The following is a 17,770-nucleotide window of genomic DNA, read 5'->3' as shown; positions in this document are numbered from 1 at the left end:
TCTGCATCTAAAAAGGAACTGACATAAAGCAAATGCTTAGCTTCAAACACATTTGGTGTGAATATCTCACATTTTCACATATTCAATGTGTAGCCAGTATGATGTCCTTTTTGGTTTACATATAGTCATGCTTATAGAATATGTAAGGTTTCTTGAACAAGAATGTCTTTTTAAGTTTCTTTTCATTATTTTGAGCAAGATGTGAAGTTATTGAAATGGCATAAACAAAAACATTTTGAGTTTGTATGTTGTTTAAATTAATTTATTTTCCTTTTGTCATACGTACACCATTCATATCCAAAAAGACAATCCTCATTTATAAAAGTCATATATACATTTAGAAAATAGTGCATTGTCTCCAACCAACATATACACATGGCATATTAAATTAAGACATATAATACATTAAAATGTTGGGCATATTTCTTATTCATTGAGACACATATTTAAATATTCATGAGTGTTGGCACATCCTGAAGACATACTCTGACAAAAAGTCACTTAATTTCCTTCTGCTTTTTGCATTCTCCTTTCAATATTCTCAATCTTTAGAAAAGACCATTAAAACAGGCACTGACATCAGCAAGCTGACCTTGAACTGAGTCCAATAACAGCCACTTCTTCAACAACAATGAGAACAAGAAGTCCCTTTGGAAAGAAACATTTGAACAAACTCTTGCTTTGGGGTCCAGCCCTTTCCAGACAATATTACATCAAAGAGCATGTAATCAGTCTCTCCCAAAATAACACACACACACACACACACACATATTTTCAGACAGACACACATAAATAAATTGACCATGCATTTTTGCAAGTGGTAAACGTAGCACGTTTAAGCTTGAAATGCAATATATTTGCACTGAACTACTGGAATGCTACACCATCTGTATGCACAGAAATATTAACACCTGAATGAGCGGTGCCGTGGTTTGGTCATGGTGTTGAAATTAATCTGGCGAGCAATCAAATAAATCGCAATAAATACATGATGTAGAATACTGGCACCCCCTGCTGGTCAAAAGAAAAGAAAACTTGCAAAAGTACACATAGACCTGCTATCACCCCATAGCATATGGACATAAATAAGAGTATGTTTTGTTGTTATTTGTGATTGGATGTGCAACATGATTGATCCATTTGTCAAGAAATAAAAACAACATAATTTCAGCAAGACTTAGAGGTGACAACATAATGGCTAAGTCTTGCATCAGCTGAGTATTAAGATGCAAAGCTAAATCTGATTTTGTTTCAGTCCCTGGATGCCATAAAGTCTGTTTGTAACATATGGACAAGGCTTCAGTGAAAGGGAGAGGACAGAATGAAAAATGGTGTCTGGTTGGATGTCTCCTTGTTTGTTTTTACCTATTATGGAGAGACACACACACATGCACACACATTGTATAAATATAATTGTTTAGGATGATGTCTTGGTCAAACATTTGATCCATGGCTTTTGTTATTGTAGTTTCTCTCCTCTCCCATCGTTCACCCTCCATCCTATTCTATCCTTCCTCCTGCGGTCAGCACTCGCCGTCCTCTGCCCTCATGTGGTCCTGTTCTCGTCCCCCGGGATGAAGTAGGGGTTCTCATGACCCTGGACCAGGTAGGAGTAGCGGGAGGGAGCCTTGCCCTTGAAGGTCCCCAGGTTCTCATTAGTGGTGACGTCATACGATCCCGTCTGTAAGGAGGACAAGCATGACCACCAGTTTTATATGCCGAGTGGAACACACGCGCACAGACACACTGGCCACTCCATAGATAGACATAGATGTACATACACTTCATATATATTCTTTTGTTCTTTTCACTTTCCCTCCTCTCTCTTAACACCAGCAAACATATGATTGTGGCTATCAATTTGAGAAGAAGCTTTGTCAATAAAAGGTACTGTAAGCGGTTTCTAACCCGTAACATTTTTTGTCATATTCAGCAAATATCTCCTCATGATCCGCTAGCTGCCCATTCCCTAAGTGCAGCGTAAAAATAAGGAAGAAAAAACCCTCTGTGTACACACAGTCCTGGCTCCATCAACTGGACACAACGAAAGTGGAGTAATCCTATCACAGAACACTGTGTGGAGTTTCCCAGAGAGCACTGAAGAAAGGGATGAGCTCCTTCCTTGTTTGTTTTAAATATAATGTCAGTCACTTTGGAGAAAAGCATCTGCTAAGAACCATCAACATCAACAAACGTGACAGCATTGCTTACAGCCCTTTTAATGACAAGTGCTTTTACCAATTAAAGACACCAGGAACTTGATTTACAGCTGATGACTGGAGTCGTTTATTTTTTTAATGATTTTAGAATAAGCCTCTTTTTCTCTCCCTCCCTTTCTCTTCCAAACACACATAGACACCCACATATCTCTCACACACCATTTTTGTACACAGTAATATTACACCAATGGTCACCAAAAGCTGCCAATCACTGACATCCCGTTCACCTTGGAGAAACTGATTGACTCGCGCTATCAGCCCTGATTAAAGGGCTCAGACCGCTCATACCCGCGAGAGAGGACCTGATGTCCCGTCTACTCCACCTCTGTGTGAGGGCGCAGAGGCTTCGGCTGCTAAAACCCATCTGTGCCATGCAGGGTGACGGAGGAGGAGGAGGAAGTGAGTAGCTTTAGCAGAGGAGCAGGAGGAGCACCGGAGGAGGGGAACAGGGGAGGAGGGTGGCAGAGGGAGGGAGAGCATGGCTGTTCCTTACCTTCCGGCCCATCTTCTTTAATGGTCACAGGAGAGGCATGCAAGGTCAAGCAGGGTTAGGAAGGGAACCCCGCACCACACACACACAGACAGACACACACACACACATACAGGGGTATTTTAATAGATGCAAATGTGTGGAAACATAAGCCAACTGAGATTCTCCGATTAAGCACACGTGGTTGGGTAGAGGCTGACGTTTAGCTGGCCGTTCTGTTTGTTCAGCATGCATTTGCCAATTAGCCAATCAGCTCTTGCAGGTTTGTCAAATCGTTTTAATCTAAGGATTTCAGCAGATTTGCCCTACAGTCCACACATTTGACCTTTTTCAGATAGGTAAACAAGGGTTAGTCCAGGTTTACATGCTAAGTATGTTGCACGATTGTGCAACACTCAGTGTGCAATCCATCAGCTATGCACGCTGTATCTAATATAACCTATATGTACACAGACAAAATTGCCATGTACCAGATATATCAAAAGGAATGATAACCTAATATTCATCTCTGGCTGCCAGTATTATGTAACATGCAATATAAAGGGGCTTGTGAATACATATTTTAGGGGATCAAATATGGTAGCATTTCAAGTGTTCTTGTGTTCAAGTATTTAATTTCATTACACTGGCATTTATGTTACCCAACCACAAGTATCTGTAAGAATTACAAACATGTCTCTGTGTGACAAATGAGGGCAATTTAGATACTAGACACCGCCTATGTGCTAGGGGCAAGTGGTTCACAATGGCTTGAATGTTACATGTGTAGAAGTGACTTCTCTAACTTCTGTGGCAAAACTAAATAGGAGTAGTGTAGTGTAGTATTAGTAGTGTAGTGTCATGCCCATGTACGTGGTCTGTACCATTTTGGATGGCCAGGGCAAAAGTAGGTCACAGCCTTTACACGGGAGAAACTCACCAGTGGAGAGAGCTACATTTATCAGCAGGATCCAGATAAAAAAAAATGTCAAATAGAATAAAATAACAATGTATTACAAGTCAAAGAGTAAAATGTGCTGTTACTGTAATGGTAACAGGAGTGGGATGAGAGATGTGTCCATGTTTAGCAAGCACTGTGTGCTGTTCTTAGGTCTAGTCTATCTGGGAGAGAATTGAGTTGAAAATTATATTCAGTGGTGTCATATTCGACTGATCTGACCAGCCCTCGTGGGGAACAATGCTATGGGCTGTGTTAGTAGCGTGACAGGACTGTTAAGGGAGAGGCCAGGGGATCAGAAGCACTGAGGTTAGGACACACACACCAGTGTTATGGTCTACAGCAGTGTTTCCCAAAGTCTGGGTCGCGACCCACAGGTGGGTCGCAGGAGATTTTATTTGGGTCGCCAGCACAATTTATGTTGTGTTATAGGCCTAACTGATAACATTTGTCATTTGATACCACGAAAGCTAACAGTTTTCTATTAGGATGTAGATTGTTAACTACCACACTCACGGTTTTGTCATAAAAGCTCATGAAACTGGCGCATGAAACTGGGGGACGAACGCATCGCAGAGGGGATGCCAGCATGGATATCTAGGCTACCTCTCAAAATGAAACCGTTCTGTGGGGCACCTGCCATGTACCTCGCAGTTGCAAACTGCAAGGGACATGAATCCGCCTATTTGCACGAACATTAATAGATAGGCTACCAGCTCCTCAACTTTACCGATTCAAATCTAGTGACCGCGCTGTCAACTAAAGCAGACATCCATAGACCGGACATAAGGCCATTCAATTTGCATACAGTTTCGATTGCAGATGCAATCTTTAAAGTTAATAGCAACCTCCTCACATTCTTATTTCTGATTTAAAATGCACAACAGTGCATTATAGTCTACAATTTAAATGGGCATTTTAAACACTATTCCTCTCGTTTTCTACCTCGCTAACTCCAAAGTAAAGGCGCATTCTTCCGGCTATTGCGCAAACGCCTCTTGTTCTGATAGCCTATAACGACTATACAATATAATATAATACAACAATACAATATAACGACTTGAGTTATTTGCTGTTTACATTGGAATTGACGTCCACAGTGTTATGGACCCATTTGTCTGCAACGCAACGTAGCCTACAACATTTTTTTTTAGAAATACAGGAACAGCTTACTATGCTGACGAATGACGACTGCACAACATGCGAACATTTCCCCTACTCTCGGATGCACATTAAAAACGTATCTTTTCAGTAGTCATTTCCAACTTTTCACGCTGATGGTGCTCAAAATGCAACACAACCGTGTTCAAAGCAGGGATCCTATAGCAATGTATGGTTGGGGGAGGCATAGAAAAGTTGGAGAACCTGTGGCCTAAAGCAATATTGGTGGTTGCAGGGTAGATTTGAAGTGAAATGGGTCGCGATGGTCTGTCATTTTTAAAAAGTGGGTCGCCAGAAAAAAAGTTTGGGAAACACTGGTCTACAGGACCCCGGCACCCCAGGAGGACGGCTGCCAGTGTCAACTCACCATGCCGTTGGTGTTGCCCCTCTTGGAGACGAGGGAGTGGGTGCTGCCTGCCTCGGTCATCTCCAGGCTTGTCTCTAAGTTGGGGTTGGCGGTGGCACGTGGGATTGGCGTAACGCCCTGCGTGGGCCACGAGCTGCGGAAGTCGTCTGGGGTGTACGGGCTGTTAAAGTCATTCGGCTTCTCATTTCTCCTGTACATATGTGTAGAACACACATACACACATTCACACACACACACACACACACACACACACACAAACACACAAGAGTGATAGAGAGATGAGGGAAAGAGGGAATGAAATTCACACATGCATAGGGTAGGACATCAATACAAATACATGGAGATAGACATGTAAAAGAGATGGAGAAGTGTGAGCTCACGTGCGCGTGACACAGAAGTAGATGATGAGAGCGAGAACCAGGAGGAGCAGAATGCCCCCGAGCACACATGAGATGACCACTACTGCCAACGGAGAAGCTGCACACACAGAGACAACATGTTAGCAAAGATACACACACACACACACACACACACACTCATACACAAATGTACAAACACACACACACACACACACACACACAGGAGCAATATGACTATGTTCAACACCACTTACAGTCATTACAGTTGAAGCCGGTGTATAGAGGGGGGCACCTGAAAATAAAGAGAGTGCAATGAGCTCAGTGCTGTCAGGCTTAACTTTGACATTTGCTCCTTGGTTCCTCATAACTAAATTACTTCTGCATTGCTGCTGTTTTCAAGTACAATAGAACAACAACAAACAATAACAAATATAACAACATCTCTGCAGAGTCCCACAAAGCCCCCCCCCCCCCCCCACCCCCAATCAGAATAAAAGATGGCAGTACTCACGACACACATCTGTCTCCCTCTGCTCGCTGGCCACTGGGACAAGCTACAACAGAGATAAATCCATGAGGACCAAAAGAAAGGGATGTTGAGGTTGTGGGATTATGGGAATACATGATCAGGGCTTTTTGTTCACGGAGCTGGCCTGGCCTTACACACACCTACGCATTTGTTGGGGCTGTAGGGATTGCTGACAAAGCTGCTCTGGCAGGTGCAGACAGGTCTGCCGTCCCGGGAACTACACTCAGTGGTCTCAGCCTCGCACGGCCCAGGGGACAAATCACACAAATCAGTACCTGAAGAATGAGAGAGAGAAGAAGAGAGAAAGAAGGACTAGTAGTGAAAAGCAGATTATAAAAGTAAATTAAATCACAGAGATGCCCCCCTTGTGAAATAAGTCAGCAACAGGAAAAACAAAACTGAGGAGAAACATACGATCATATCCTGTAGCCAATGAGAGGATACTTGTACAGTCTGCTGTGCAGTTCTTAATTGCTTGGTGTATGGTGTCTGTCGTGGAGTTCTCTGTGGCCACTGATGTTGTCAGAAATATGTTCTCTACCGTGGCAATCACACTGCCCTGCCTGTGGAGATAACACAAGATGGAAAGTTAAATTAGTGAACATGTGATATATAAGATTTATAACATAGCATAGCATTGTGTGCTGTGATGACAGAGATGATATATAAGATGTATAACATGGCATAGCATTGTGTGCTGTGACAACAGATATGACAGATGTATAACATGGCATAGCATTGTGTGCTGTGACAACAGAGATGACAGGTGTATAACATGGCATAACATTGTGTGCTGTGACAACAGAGATGACAGATGTATAACATGGCATAGCATTGTGTGCTGTGACAACAGAGATGACAGATGTATAACATGGCATAGCATTGTGCTGTGACAACAGAGATGATAGATGTATAACATGGCATATCATTGTGTGCTGTGACAACAGATATGATAGATGTATAACATGGCATAGCATTGTGTGCTGTGATAACAGATAGCTAGAGTCAAAAAGGTAAGAGCCAACCAGACAATGGGAGTTACACTCTCCTTAAACTTAGAATGAATTTCACCTCATTTATTCAGCCCACAACTGAGTGATTGGTTGATTGATTGATTAATTGTCTGAATAACTGGTCTATAATGACTGACCTGAGACGTATCACCGTGGAATTAATATAGCCTGGCTGGTCCTTTAAGACCATGTTCAACTGTAGAAAACAACCAGAATGAGTATTGTTCTACACACAGTCTGAAATTGACATACTATTGATTGAGACATTGATATATTAAACAATATATTTTTAGTTGTTTTTAGCAAATGTAAGTGGGTATAGTGACAACATATACTCAGTAAATGGCATGTATTTATTTAATATCTCTTTGCTCAGACAAAATGGCTATCAGTAAAAAAAAGATCTTGACACCTACTGCATGTATGATTTCGTTAGCAGTGTTCTTGAAAATCTGACTGGATTGGTCAGCCATCTCTGGCAAGAAAGTTGAGTTTAATCGTAGACTTCCAGGGAAAACGCGGGCTATCATGGAAACAAAAAAAGATAGATGAAGGATTGAGGGAATTTTCATTTTAAGTTATCACATCACTATAATATGGTTATCGCATCACTTGGCTCTTACCATCATCACAGGCTGGAGGGTTGCCAGGCTGCAGGTAGGTACCAGGCAGACACTGGCATGTGGAGTTCACACACATGCTTCCTCGTGGGCATAAGGTACAGGGGTCTAGGGGAGAATTAAGAGTAAGTGTAAATGTCAAAACAAAAGACCTCAGGCATCACTATCCCACCCAATCCCTCGGTGTAACACATACTGTGTGCAGTCTTAAAAAAACATTTCTATGAAGAAATTGTTCCTTATGTTGGTTGTCTGCCATAGTGAAGTGAATGTGATATAAATTTTCAATTGATAGGGTCTATGACATACACAAATATATACCTATTATATTTGCTGTAGATGTGGACACAATTGTACTAGTCTCTGGTGTGGTCGCATTCATTGTTGACTGGGTCACCATGTTTGTAGTAGACTGGACAGCTGTTGTCATGCTTGCTGTTGATTCGACCACCGTGTTAGCGGTTTCTGTTGACTGGACAGCGGTTGTTGCACTCGGTGTACCTTCAGACAGCATGGTTGTGCTCTGAGTAGACATAACTGTGGTTGTACTGGGCATTGATTCAGCTGTGGTCATGGTGGAGGTCTCTGCAGTTGGCGGGAATATGGTGGTGCCAGGACTAGACATCTCTGTGCTAGTCTCAACCTGTGATGTGGTGGTGGATGCCGAGCTGGCAGTGGTGCTGACCACTGTAGTTGGTACTTCCGCCATTGTGCTCTCTGATTGTTCAGTGGTTTCACTAGTGGCTGATTGTCAAATTGTAAATAGGTTGAGAAAAACAAACACAGAAACTCAGTTAAGATACAAATCGATGAGAGGTACGATATATATTATGGAATAATCATAAACTACAAAACATGTTACGATTAACACGGATCAGGAAAGAAATCTTAGTCATTATTTTGTAAAAGCAATTTATGAGTAGGTGTACTGTGATTGATTGCACAAGTCCACTCGATTCCACAGGCCAAAAAAGCGTGCATGAGCTGAAAAGCTAGTGTGATTGTGAAGGTTCACTCATAATCGGCGATGACGCTAATACTAATAACTATTTCCATTTTGCAAGAGCACAGCAGAGGGCAGAGAGCCTGAATCACGGAGGTCCCCAAGGATTAGTGGGAGCTGGGTAAAGCTCCTACCTGCTGACGTTGTCGCCGTTGTTGGCGTTTGTGAGGGGTTAGAGGTGGTGGCCGTGCTGGTGGAGGCGAGAGAGCTGGAGGTGGTCAGCTCAGTGGAAGTAACAATGGTGGTTAGGTCAGTGTTATTAATATTTTCGGAAGTAGTCCCGACATTTGGGGTAGTGGTTGGACCAGAGGTAATGGTATTAGTGGCCGTATTGGCACTAGTAGTTGCTATAATGCTACTGTTAGTGGTGTAAGTGAAGCCTGTGTTGGTGGTGGACATGGTTAGTGTAGTGGATTCTGAATTCTGTGTCTCTGAAGTGACGGGGCTTGTGGCTACTGGGTTGATGGTGGAGCTCAAAGGTGTGCTAATCTCTATGGAGGATGTGGGAGTGGTTGAGGAGTTGGATGTTGAAATGCTTCCTGAGGTTGGTGTTGGATTTATCAGAGAGGTAGATGTGTTAGTTACAGGGCTTGATTCAGTCAAGTCAGTTGTGAAGCTGGATGTTGGGGTAGTGCTAGAGCTGCTGTCAGTCAAAGGGGTGGATACTGTGCTCATTCTGGAAGAGATCTCAACAGTGGGTGTTGGACTGGTTTCATGACTAGTTGGACTAGTTACAGGACTAGTTACTATGATGCTACTGTTGTTGTCAGTGGTGTTGGTGGTGGGCATGTATGGTGTAGTGGATTCTGAACTGTGTGTCTCTGAAGTGACAGAGCTTGTAATGTTGGCAGAGGGAGATGATGGGAACAAAGAGGTAAACATGGTTGAGGCTACTGGGTTGATGGTGGATCTCAAAGGTGTGCTAATCTCTATGGAGGATGTAGGAGTGGTTGAGGAGTTGGATGTTGAAATGCTTCCTGAGGTTGGTGTCGGATTAGTCAGAGAGGTAGATGTGTTAGTTACACGGCTTGATTCAGTCAAGTCAGTTGTGAAGCTGGATGTTGGGGTAGTGCTAGAGCTGCTGTCAGTCAAAGGGGTGGATACTGTGCTCATTCTGGAAGTGCTCTCAACAGTGGATGTTGGACTGGTTGTTACTATGATGCTACTGTTGTTGTCAGTGGTGTTGGTGGTGGGCATGTATGGTGTAGTAGATTCTGAAATGTGTGTCTCTGAAGTGACGTTGGCAGGGGGAGATGATGGGAACAAAGAGGTAAACATGGTTGAGGCTACTGGGTTGCTGGTGGATCTCAAAGGTGTGCTAATCTCTATGGAAAGTGTGGGAGTGGTTGAGGAGTTGGATGTTGAAATGCTTCCTGAGGTTGGTGTCGGATTAGTCAGAGAGGTAGATGTGTTAGTTACAGGGCTTGATTCAGTCAAGTCAGTTGTGAAGCTGGATGTTGGGGTAGTGCTAGAGCTGCTGTCAGTCAAAGGGGTGGATACTGTGCTCATTCTGGAAGTGCTCTCAACAGTGGATGTTGGACTGGTTGTTACTATGATGCTACTGTTGTTGTCAGTGGTGTTGGTGGTGGGCATGTATGGTGTAGTAGATTCTGAACTGTGTGTCTCTGAAGTGACGTTGGCAGGGGGAGATGATGGGAACAAAGAGGTAAACATGGTTGAGGCTACTGGGTTGCTGGTGGATCTCAAAGGTGTGCTAATCTCTATGGAAAGTGTGGGAGTGGTTGAGGAGTTGGATGTTGAAATGGTTCCTGAGGTTGGTGTTGGATTAGTCAGAGAGGTAGATGTGTTAGTTACAGGGCTTGATTCAGTCAAGTCAGTTGTGAAGCTGGATGTTGGGGTAGTGCTAGAGCTGCTGTCAGTCAAAGGGGTGGATACTGTGCTCATTCTGGAAGAGATCTCAACAGTGGGTGTTGGACTGGTTGTTACTATGATGCTACTGTTGTTGTCAGTGGTGTTGGTGGTGGGCATGTATGGTGTAGTGGATTCTGAACTGTGTGTCTCTGAAGTGACGTTGGCAGAGGGAGATGATGGGGACAAAGAGGTAAACATGGTTGAGACGACTGGGTTAGTTACAGGGCTTGATTCAGTCAAGTCAGTTGTGAAGTTGGTTATTGGGATAGTGGTATGGTTGCCATCCAAAGTGGGTGTCAGATTAGTCAAAGGGGTAGATGCTATGCTGGATGTGATTTCAGATTCAGATGTCGATAGGGGCACTGAGCTGGTTTCAGAGCTAGCTGTAATGGATGTTGGGCTGTTTTCATGAGGAAATACAGAACTAGTTACAGAGGTGGATTCAGTAGTTGATGAGGAGTTACTAGTAGTGATAGACTCACTGTTTTCAGTGGGAGGTGAGGCCGATGTATATTGCTCCGATTCAGTGGAGTTGGGATCACTTGACACTTGACTTGTGTGGTCTTCCGTTACAGTGGTGTCAGGAGTGCTGGTTGAGGCTGTGTCAGTGGTTGGTTCCTCGCCCAAAACGGGTGCCTCTGTAGAACTGGAGAAGGAAGTACTGTCGGCCCAGGTTGTGCTAATTTGCTGTGTGGATGCAGTATTTTCCTCAGTGGGAGTGGCCATGGTCGTGACACTAGATGCTATGTTCGTCTCTGAGGAGGTGGGACTGGGAGTCCCGGTGGACTCGCTGATGGTCTCTGACGATGTTGTCATGGTGCTGGTGACCATGGCGTCAGTGGTGGCAACATCGGCTGTAGAAGTCTGTGTGGACCCTGTGGTGGGCTCCATGGTGGTGGCCGAAGGGTCACCTGTGGTAGGAGATGAGTTCACAGCTGTGGGTGGGGAGTCCACAGAGGGTGAAGAAGTGAAGGTAGTACTCAGGATTGGGCCTCCCGTCTCTGAGGGCGCTATGCTGCTGTCAGCTGTGAAGGTCACTAAGGAGGTCACTGTGGGGCTAGAACTAGGCGTCCCACTGGGAGGGTCTATGCTGGAGGCATCTGTCGGTGTCTGACCCACTACAGCTACTGCAAAAGTGATGAGTGCAAAAACAAAAATTAGAGACTTGTTAAGTTACAAAGAAAACATATAAACTGACACATAACAAGAGAGATGTCTCTAAAAAAAAAGCTTATTTCATAAATGGCAATTATACCAAGATAGAACTTTGCCATTACTTTTATAACCACTTTTTAAAACTAAAGCAGTACATTACACTGATAAGGATAATATTACAGGCATTTGTTTATGGTCATAGTCATTATGAATGATTCACTTTTGGGAACCAAAGAGGTTCATGGGGATTTCCCTTAACCCTCCTCTCCGATACTTTGGTCAGAAGTCCTATTACCTCAGCCAGTGGAAAATAAATGACCATAAAAGATATCTGTACTACAACAATAATAATTAGACCATGTACAAATGGCAACAGAGCAGTTCGGGTTCAAGCCAGGAACTAATTTGCCTATTTTCCAGGACCAGTAAATGATTGGTGTTTTTGTGTGTGTGTCTGTGTGTTAGCCCTCCTTACTTATGACATTTCCCTAGTTCCCTATGCTCCCATTCCCCACTCAGACAACGTTGCATCAACGGTTAAACATTTTAGCCAATCTAGCCAACAACAGCAGGACTGTGAACAGGTGCGCGGGGAGAGCCACACTCACACCCGGCCAGATAAGACCACAGGTTGCCATGACAAGTGAGGGGTTGTTGCTATGCTGATAAGAAGGATAGAAAAGTAAACAATGCTGCCTTTTCTGTCTGTATAAAGTCTATGAAATGAAGCACACACACATCTTTGTCACCAAAAAGCATATTCATCTGCCATTCTGACTTGCTATAGTAATAATCCACCAGACCTGACCACAGGGAAATAAGTCTTGCACAAGTACCTGCTCAGCAACTTTACCAAAGGGCAGCAGCAATAATCCTTCACCAGGTCCTATTTTACAAGTGGTTATAATCTTTTTTGGCCACTAGGGGCACTGTTCAACCCAACCTGTTGACAACTTTGAGTACAGCAATAGACCTTAACAACACTCACAGAAGACCCACAGAACTAAAGAAAGTCACAGAAATAAAGGAATACACAGTTCTTTAAAACGAGGGATGTTATGTAGACCCCACACACCTGTGTTTACTGTAGCATGAATAAAGCACGTAAAGCATGTGCAAACCCTCTCATAGAGGCCCATCATGAGATAGCTCTGACACAATTACATTTCCCTTGTGTGTTTCTCAGTGTAACAGTCAGTTAAGAATTCAACTCTGAGCTGGAGCTTGTCATCAGTCTCTAATACTGGACTCCACACTTTTAAGTGTTATGAAACATAGAAAGATGCAAGACCAAGAAACACCATCCAAATTGCATTTTTTACTGTGAACCTTTTCATTAAGACTTTCTTTTACTAAACTAAAACTCAAAGCCGCTGCATATTAATTAATTATGTAATCTTTCTCGAACGGTTTAAACACGGTAACACTGATTTGAAATCCATATCAGATGAATAAGCAGTAGTAGAACAAAACTGAGAGGCATTGTTTTACCATCACTGTAACTACAGAGATTACCCACATTCAATATGTGACCTTGTAACTCAGAATGAATGATTATGTTTGATAACTGTATGTGTAGTATTAATGAGTTGATATGAGTTCACCGGGACAGTTGACAACAGAGTTGTGCAACAGTAACAATAAGTGCAACAATTGATTTGTCCTGCTTTTTCCATTTCAGAAATCAACACCATATTTACAAAAATCTTTTGTTGGCCAAAAACTGGAACATGACACAATGCTGTAATATATTTTATGTTTTAACCTTTCAACAGACATTTAATCCACAAAAAAAAAAAACTAAATAATGAGATTTCAAGCAGGTTTGTGCCTAACATTTCAAGTCTGAAAGACACTTTTCATCCTGATTTGTGAAACCAAGTAACCCAGCACTACTTTGGGAGAACGGAGTTGGGCCCAGACATCTACATGCAGATCTGAATCTTTGTCCATCCCCAAAGCCACACAACTGGACCGACTGCTTAGTGTGATTACCCTTCAGTCCACTTATCCCCACCAGACACTAAAGAGATGACCAGGTCATGGTCAAAGCCTGCGACTGATCTGAGGAACTGGACTTGAATCCTGCTTCATCACAGACTGAGCACACCTGGTCAGCATTCAAACTTTTGACTTTGTCAGAGAGAGCTGAAGGCCTAACCAGTCTGTTGTAAAACAGTGTAGACATCCACTGGCCATAAAACCTATTGACAAAGTCCAATTGACAGGTAAGACCATAAAGGAATCTATAAGAACTTTTTATACAGGCACAAAGAATAAATAACTGGCATATTTCTTTGTGTATTGTGGCATTACATTTCTTAATATCAGTCTTTATGTGAAGGTTTTTATTTTTTTGCACTTTTTGCTATGTTCACTTTGTGTACACAAGTTGCTTTATTTCCCTAATACACTCCGTTGTGAAAAACAATCAAAGCATAAAAGGGGAAGCCGGCTGACAATACAAGCGTAAGACACTGAATCAAATGTCAGATGTTCACTTCTACTGCAAAAGGGCGTTCTCTTCCTTTTCAAAGTTACCAGAAAGCTAGGTGAAATGGGTAAGGTGAGCAGATCGTTGCTAAGCGGCAGCATCGGAGTATGTGGGTTGTCGTGGGAACAGTACAAGATATCCGAGTTGCCTCTAAGTGCCAAGTCTTTTCTGTCACCTAGCAGCAACCAAACTTCTTTGGCAGACAATGGGCCTCGTGTGCTGGGGTTATCAATGAATCTGTGTTTGGCTCATGGAAAAAACAAAACATGACCTTGACATGTCTTCACTTCATATTTGCCCATTTTATGACACACACACACACACACACACACACACACACACATACACATACAGTTAAATCAAGTGTGGGAGAAGGGAGAAGATGACAGATCTCTTAGTGGGAGTGGAGGACACTCAGGAAACAAGCATACACTCAGGTGACAACTAAAACTCATGTGACCACTAAAACTCAGCATACACTTGCACTCAAATGTACACTCAGGCATTACTCTGGAAGAGAAGAGAGCTGACACATTCTTTGCACCCGGAGTTGCCACGGAAACATCTCCAGCTTTACTAGGAGAGATTAGTCCGAGTGCGTGCCTTAAATAGTCTGTATGGAAGCAAGCAGTGTAGGATGGAAAAGAGAGGGAGAGAGATTTGCTTTAAGGGCATGCCCTAGGAATGAGGGGAGCGAGGGCGGTCAAGTCCCTTCTCTGACACCCTGAGGTCACTCAGGTTGCAACCTGGCTATGGCTGGCCCCATTTTCTTGTTTGAAGACAGCAGCAGGCCTCTGCACTGGCATATGGACAGGCTCAATCTAATCAGTGGGAAACAAACCTAACCACGACACCCACAAATAACAATTATCATTGACTTAATGAGCATTATCAATGACTAATCGCACCTTTACAATTAACTTAAGTGAATCTCAGACTGTACATGGCTGTGACAAAATGGCTTTCCGGTCGGTGGAGGAAAAACTAAGAGCTGTAAGGGATGTTGCTCCTGTGTTAAAATGCATATGTTCGCATGAGGGCACTCTTTGACACACACACACACACACACACACACACACACACACTCTCTCTCTCGCTCTCTCTCTCTCTCACACACACACACACACACACACACACACACACACACACACACACACACACGCAGCATGAGCATGAGTGCTCAGATAGATAGATAGATAGATAGATAGATAGATAGATACTTTATTGATCCCCAGAGGAAAATTCAAGGTCTCAGTAGCATACAGACATCACACACAACATGCACTTACAGCAGAAAAAGTAATAGTACAGTATATAAATATAAAAAACTCAACTGCACAATAGAGACAGTAGAAGAAAAATATTACTATATACTAAATACTAAATACTAACTAGAGGAATTACACGAGGGGATGCAGTCTGCTAGTTAGGGTGTTGGTGGGGCTGTTGGTAGGGTAATTGTGATACCTGCAAAGGTGCTTTTGGAGTAACCAAATTTGAATCTTGTGTGACATGGCATTATTCAGATATCACACTCAAGGTGTTTTTGACCTTGACATTTGACCTTCAACCTTCAACTCACTTCATCTTTGAGTCCATAAAAACACTCGTACCAATTTTGAAGCATGTACGTCAAGCCGTTCTGGAGATATAATGCTGAATGCATGATATAGGGCTGGGACTTTTATTTTGACACACAGGAAACACTTTAACAGGATGTGTAGTTCAGGTAGAGCTAGATTGTATGCTTAGAGGCTAGTGTCACTCCCCGATGTGAGTCGCAACCCGATGTGAGTCACGCATGCTCAGATTGATAGGTTTTACGGCATAACGCCAAGGGATCCGACTGAAATCCATAAAATAATTCACTTTTCTGTTTCAAAAACGTTTTAGCTATCTAAGATTGTTTGATTGCTAACGTTAGCAAATGCCATTCAAGTGACAGCCTTTGTTGTGCTTGATTGCTTACTTAGCATAGCAGCTACTTGCTTACTTGCCAGCAGTGAACAAACTTCGTTATGTAGGTCCATTTTTATTGATATTACAGAAGTCTCTCGCTAGCAGGCTACTTCAGCCTCTAATCTAGAACTGACATTAGAGATCATGCCGTGAAAATGTGATGCCTTACGCTAAATAATACATTACTGCTGTGTAGGCTAATGTCATTATTATGTGGCTAACAGCACTGGTAGTCGCAAAGTAGCAAAGTGACGCATGCACGACTCACATCCGGTTGCGACTCACATCGGGGAGTGACAGCTGAGACAGTTGAATTCCTCACAGGTGACACCTGTGCCAGTGTTCTGATTAGCCTGGGAACTGCTCTGAGAACTACTTAACGAGCGCAGCTGGCTCTATTATGACATCACAGCCCCCATTCAAGTCTATGGGGGAAAAATACACTTTTAATTACAAATATCTCAAAAAGTATAAACTTCTCAAAAATGAAAAACGGATAGGACGGTAAAGCCTTGGAAGATCTACGGAACGGTGTTTGAACCAAATTTGTACGTTAAGCGGTTTGGGCTGAATAGCGCGCACAAAAAGGTAAAAAGAAAAATAATAATAATAATAATAATACGTTTTCGGATTTCAATAGAGGGGATGCATCCCCTCTAAATATACAAAAAAAAAAAAATATCCACATAGTGTGCTTAAGGATGATCAAGCATGAGGCGCTTGCAGTGATAGGGCAGGGACTGAGCCTGTAGTTCCGTATGCATGGTAAGGTGCTCTATGAGAGTGAGTGTCATGGTGCAAATAATTAAGTCCAACAGTGCAACAGTGCAAGAATAAAGTCTAGAGACCAGCATAAAATAAATATGGACATATAAGAGAATAATGTAGACAAGTAATATAAAAATTATATCAGTGCAAGAATAGGTTGAAGTTACAGCCATTGGTCAAGTATTAAACTAGATGTACCGCAGAGCGGTACAAAATATGACCGCCGCCCAGTCCAGCACATTTTTTCCACAAAAATAAATCACGCTGAAAGGCCTATATGATTCTAACTGTCTCACTAAATTGCATTATCCACACTCAATTCTCACTGGTATCTGCTAGACAACAAGTACCAAAACATGATTAGTTCATAGATTTCACATGTAAAATTCATTTTATACAACCCCACCCCCATCTTGCCTGTTCATAATTCTGAGAAATTCTTGAATTGTGTGCATGTGTGCCTGTACATGTTTATGTTTATGTGTGTGTGTGTGTGTGTGTGTGTGTGTGTGTGTGTGTGTGTGCTTGTGTGTGTGCCTGCGTATGTGCCTGTGTTTGCATGCGTACATACTTGTGAGTATGTGTCATAAGTATGATTACTGTGAATGTATGTGTGTGCGTGTGTATCTGTTTATGCACATGTGTGCATATGGAATGGGTTAACATGACCCCTGGAGGCAAACATACGGAAAAAAATTGGTCATCCTAGGCCCTACATCCTAGGCGGATGGTCTACAGATCAAAACGAAAAATGATGGTTCCATGCTATCCATGTGGGGTTATATGCCCACCAAGTTTCGTGTACCCCGGTCTTTCAGTGTCCC

The 17,770-nt window shown here is 42.8% G+C and overlaps 1 protein-coding gene across 1 annotated transcript in view; it reads right to left on the bottom strand.

Annotated features, from left to right (window-relative positions):
- Positions 1-296: 296 nt before the first annotated feature.
- Positions 297-17,770, bottom strand: part of LOC143101809 (uncharacterized) — a 23,777-nt gene continuing 6,303 nt past the window's right edge. Inside the window, exons 2-13 of the mRNA XM_076265035.1 lie at positions 8,833-11,697; positions 8,017-8,439; positions 7,699-7,803; positions 7,492-7,598; positions 7,213-7,271; positions 6,477-6,625; positions 6,203-6,337; positions 6,045-6,087; positions 5,788-5,825; positions 5,555-5,651; positions 5,175-5,364; positions 297-1,681 (exon numbers count right to left, since the gene is read on the bottom strand). Of these exons, the coding sequence (XP_076121150.1) occupies positions 1,547-1,681; positions 5,175-5,364; positions 5,555-5,651; positions 5,788-5,825; positions 6,045-6,087; positions 6,203-6,337; positions 6,477-6,625; positions 7,213-7,271; positions 7,492-7,598; positions 7,699-7,803; positions 8,017-8,439; positions 8,833-11,697 (4,346 nt within the window). The 3' untranslated portion in view covers positions 297-1,546. The remainder of the gene's footprint in view (positions 1,682-5,174; positions 5,365-5,554; positions 5,652-5,787; positions 5,826-6,044; positions 6,088-6,202; positions 6,338-6,476; positions 6,626-7,212; positions 7,272-7,491; positions 7,599-7,698; positions 7,804-8,016; positions 8,440-8,832; positions 11,698-17,770) is intronic.

The sequence above is a fragment of the Alosa pseudoharengus genome, unplaced genomic scaffold (genome assembly GCF_046254945.1).
Source record: "Alosa pseudoharengus isolate Yale_2024_CS ecotype anadromous, Long Island Sound unplaced genomic scaffold, YU_APseudo_1.1 YU_APseudo_1.1_scf_4, whole genome shotgun sequence".
In the NCBI taxonomy this organism is placed as follows: Eukaryota; Metazoa; Chordata; class Actinopteri; order Clupeiformes; family Clupeidae; genus Alosa; species Alosa pseudoharengus.
Note: the sequence above shows the minus strand (reverse complement) of the source record. Positions and strands in the feature narration are given on the sequence as shown.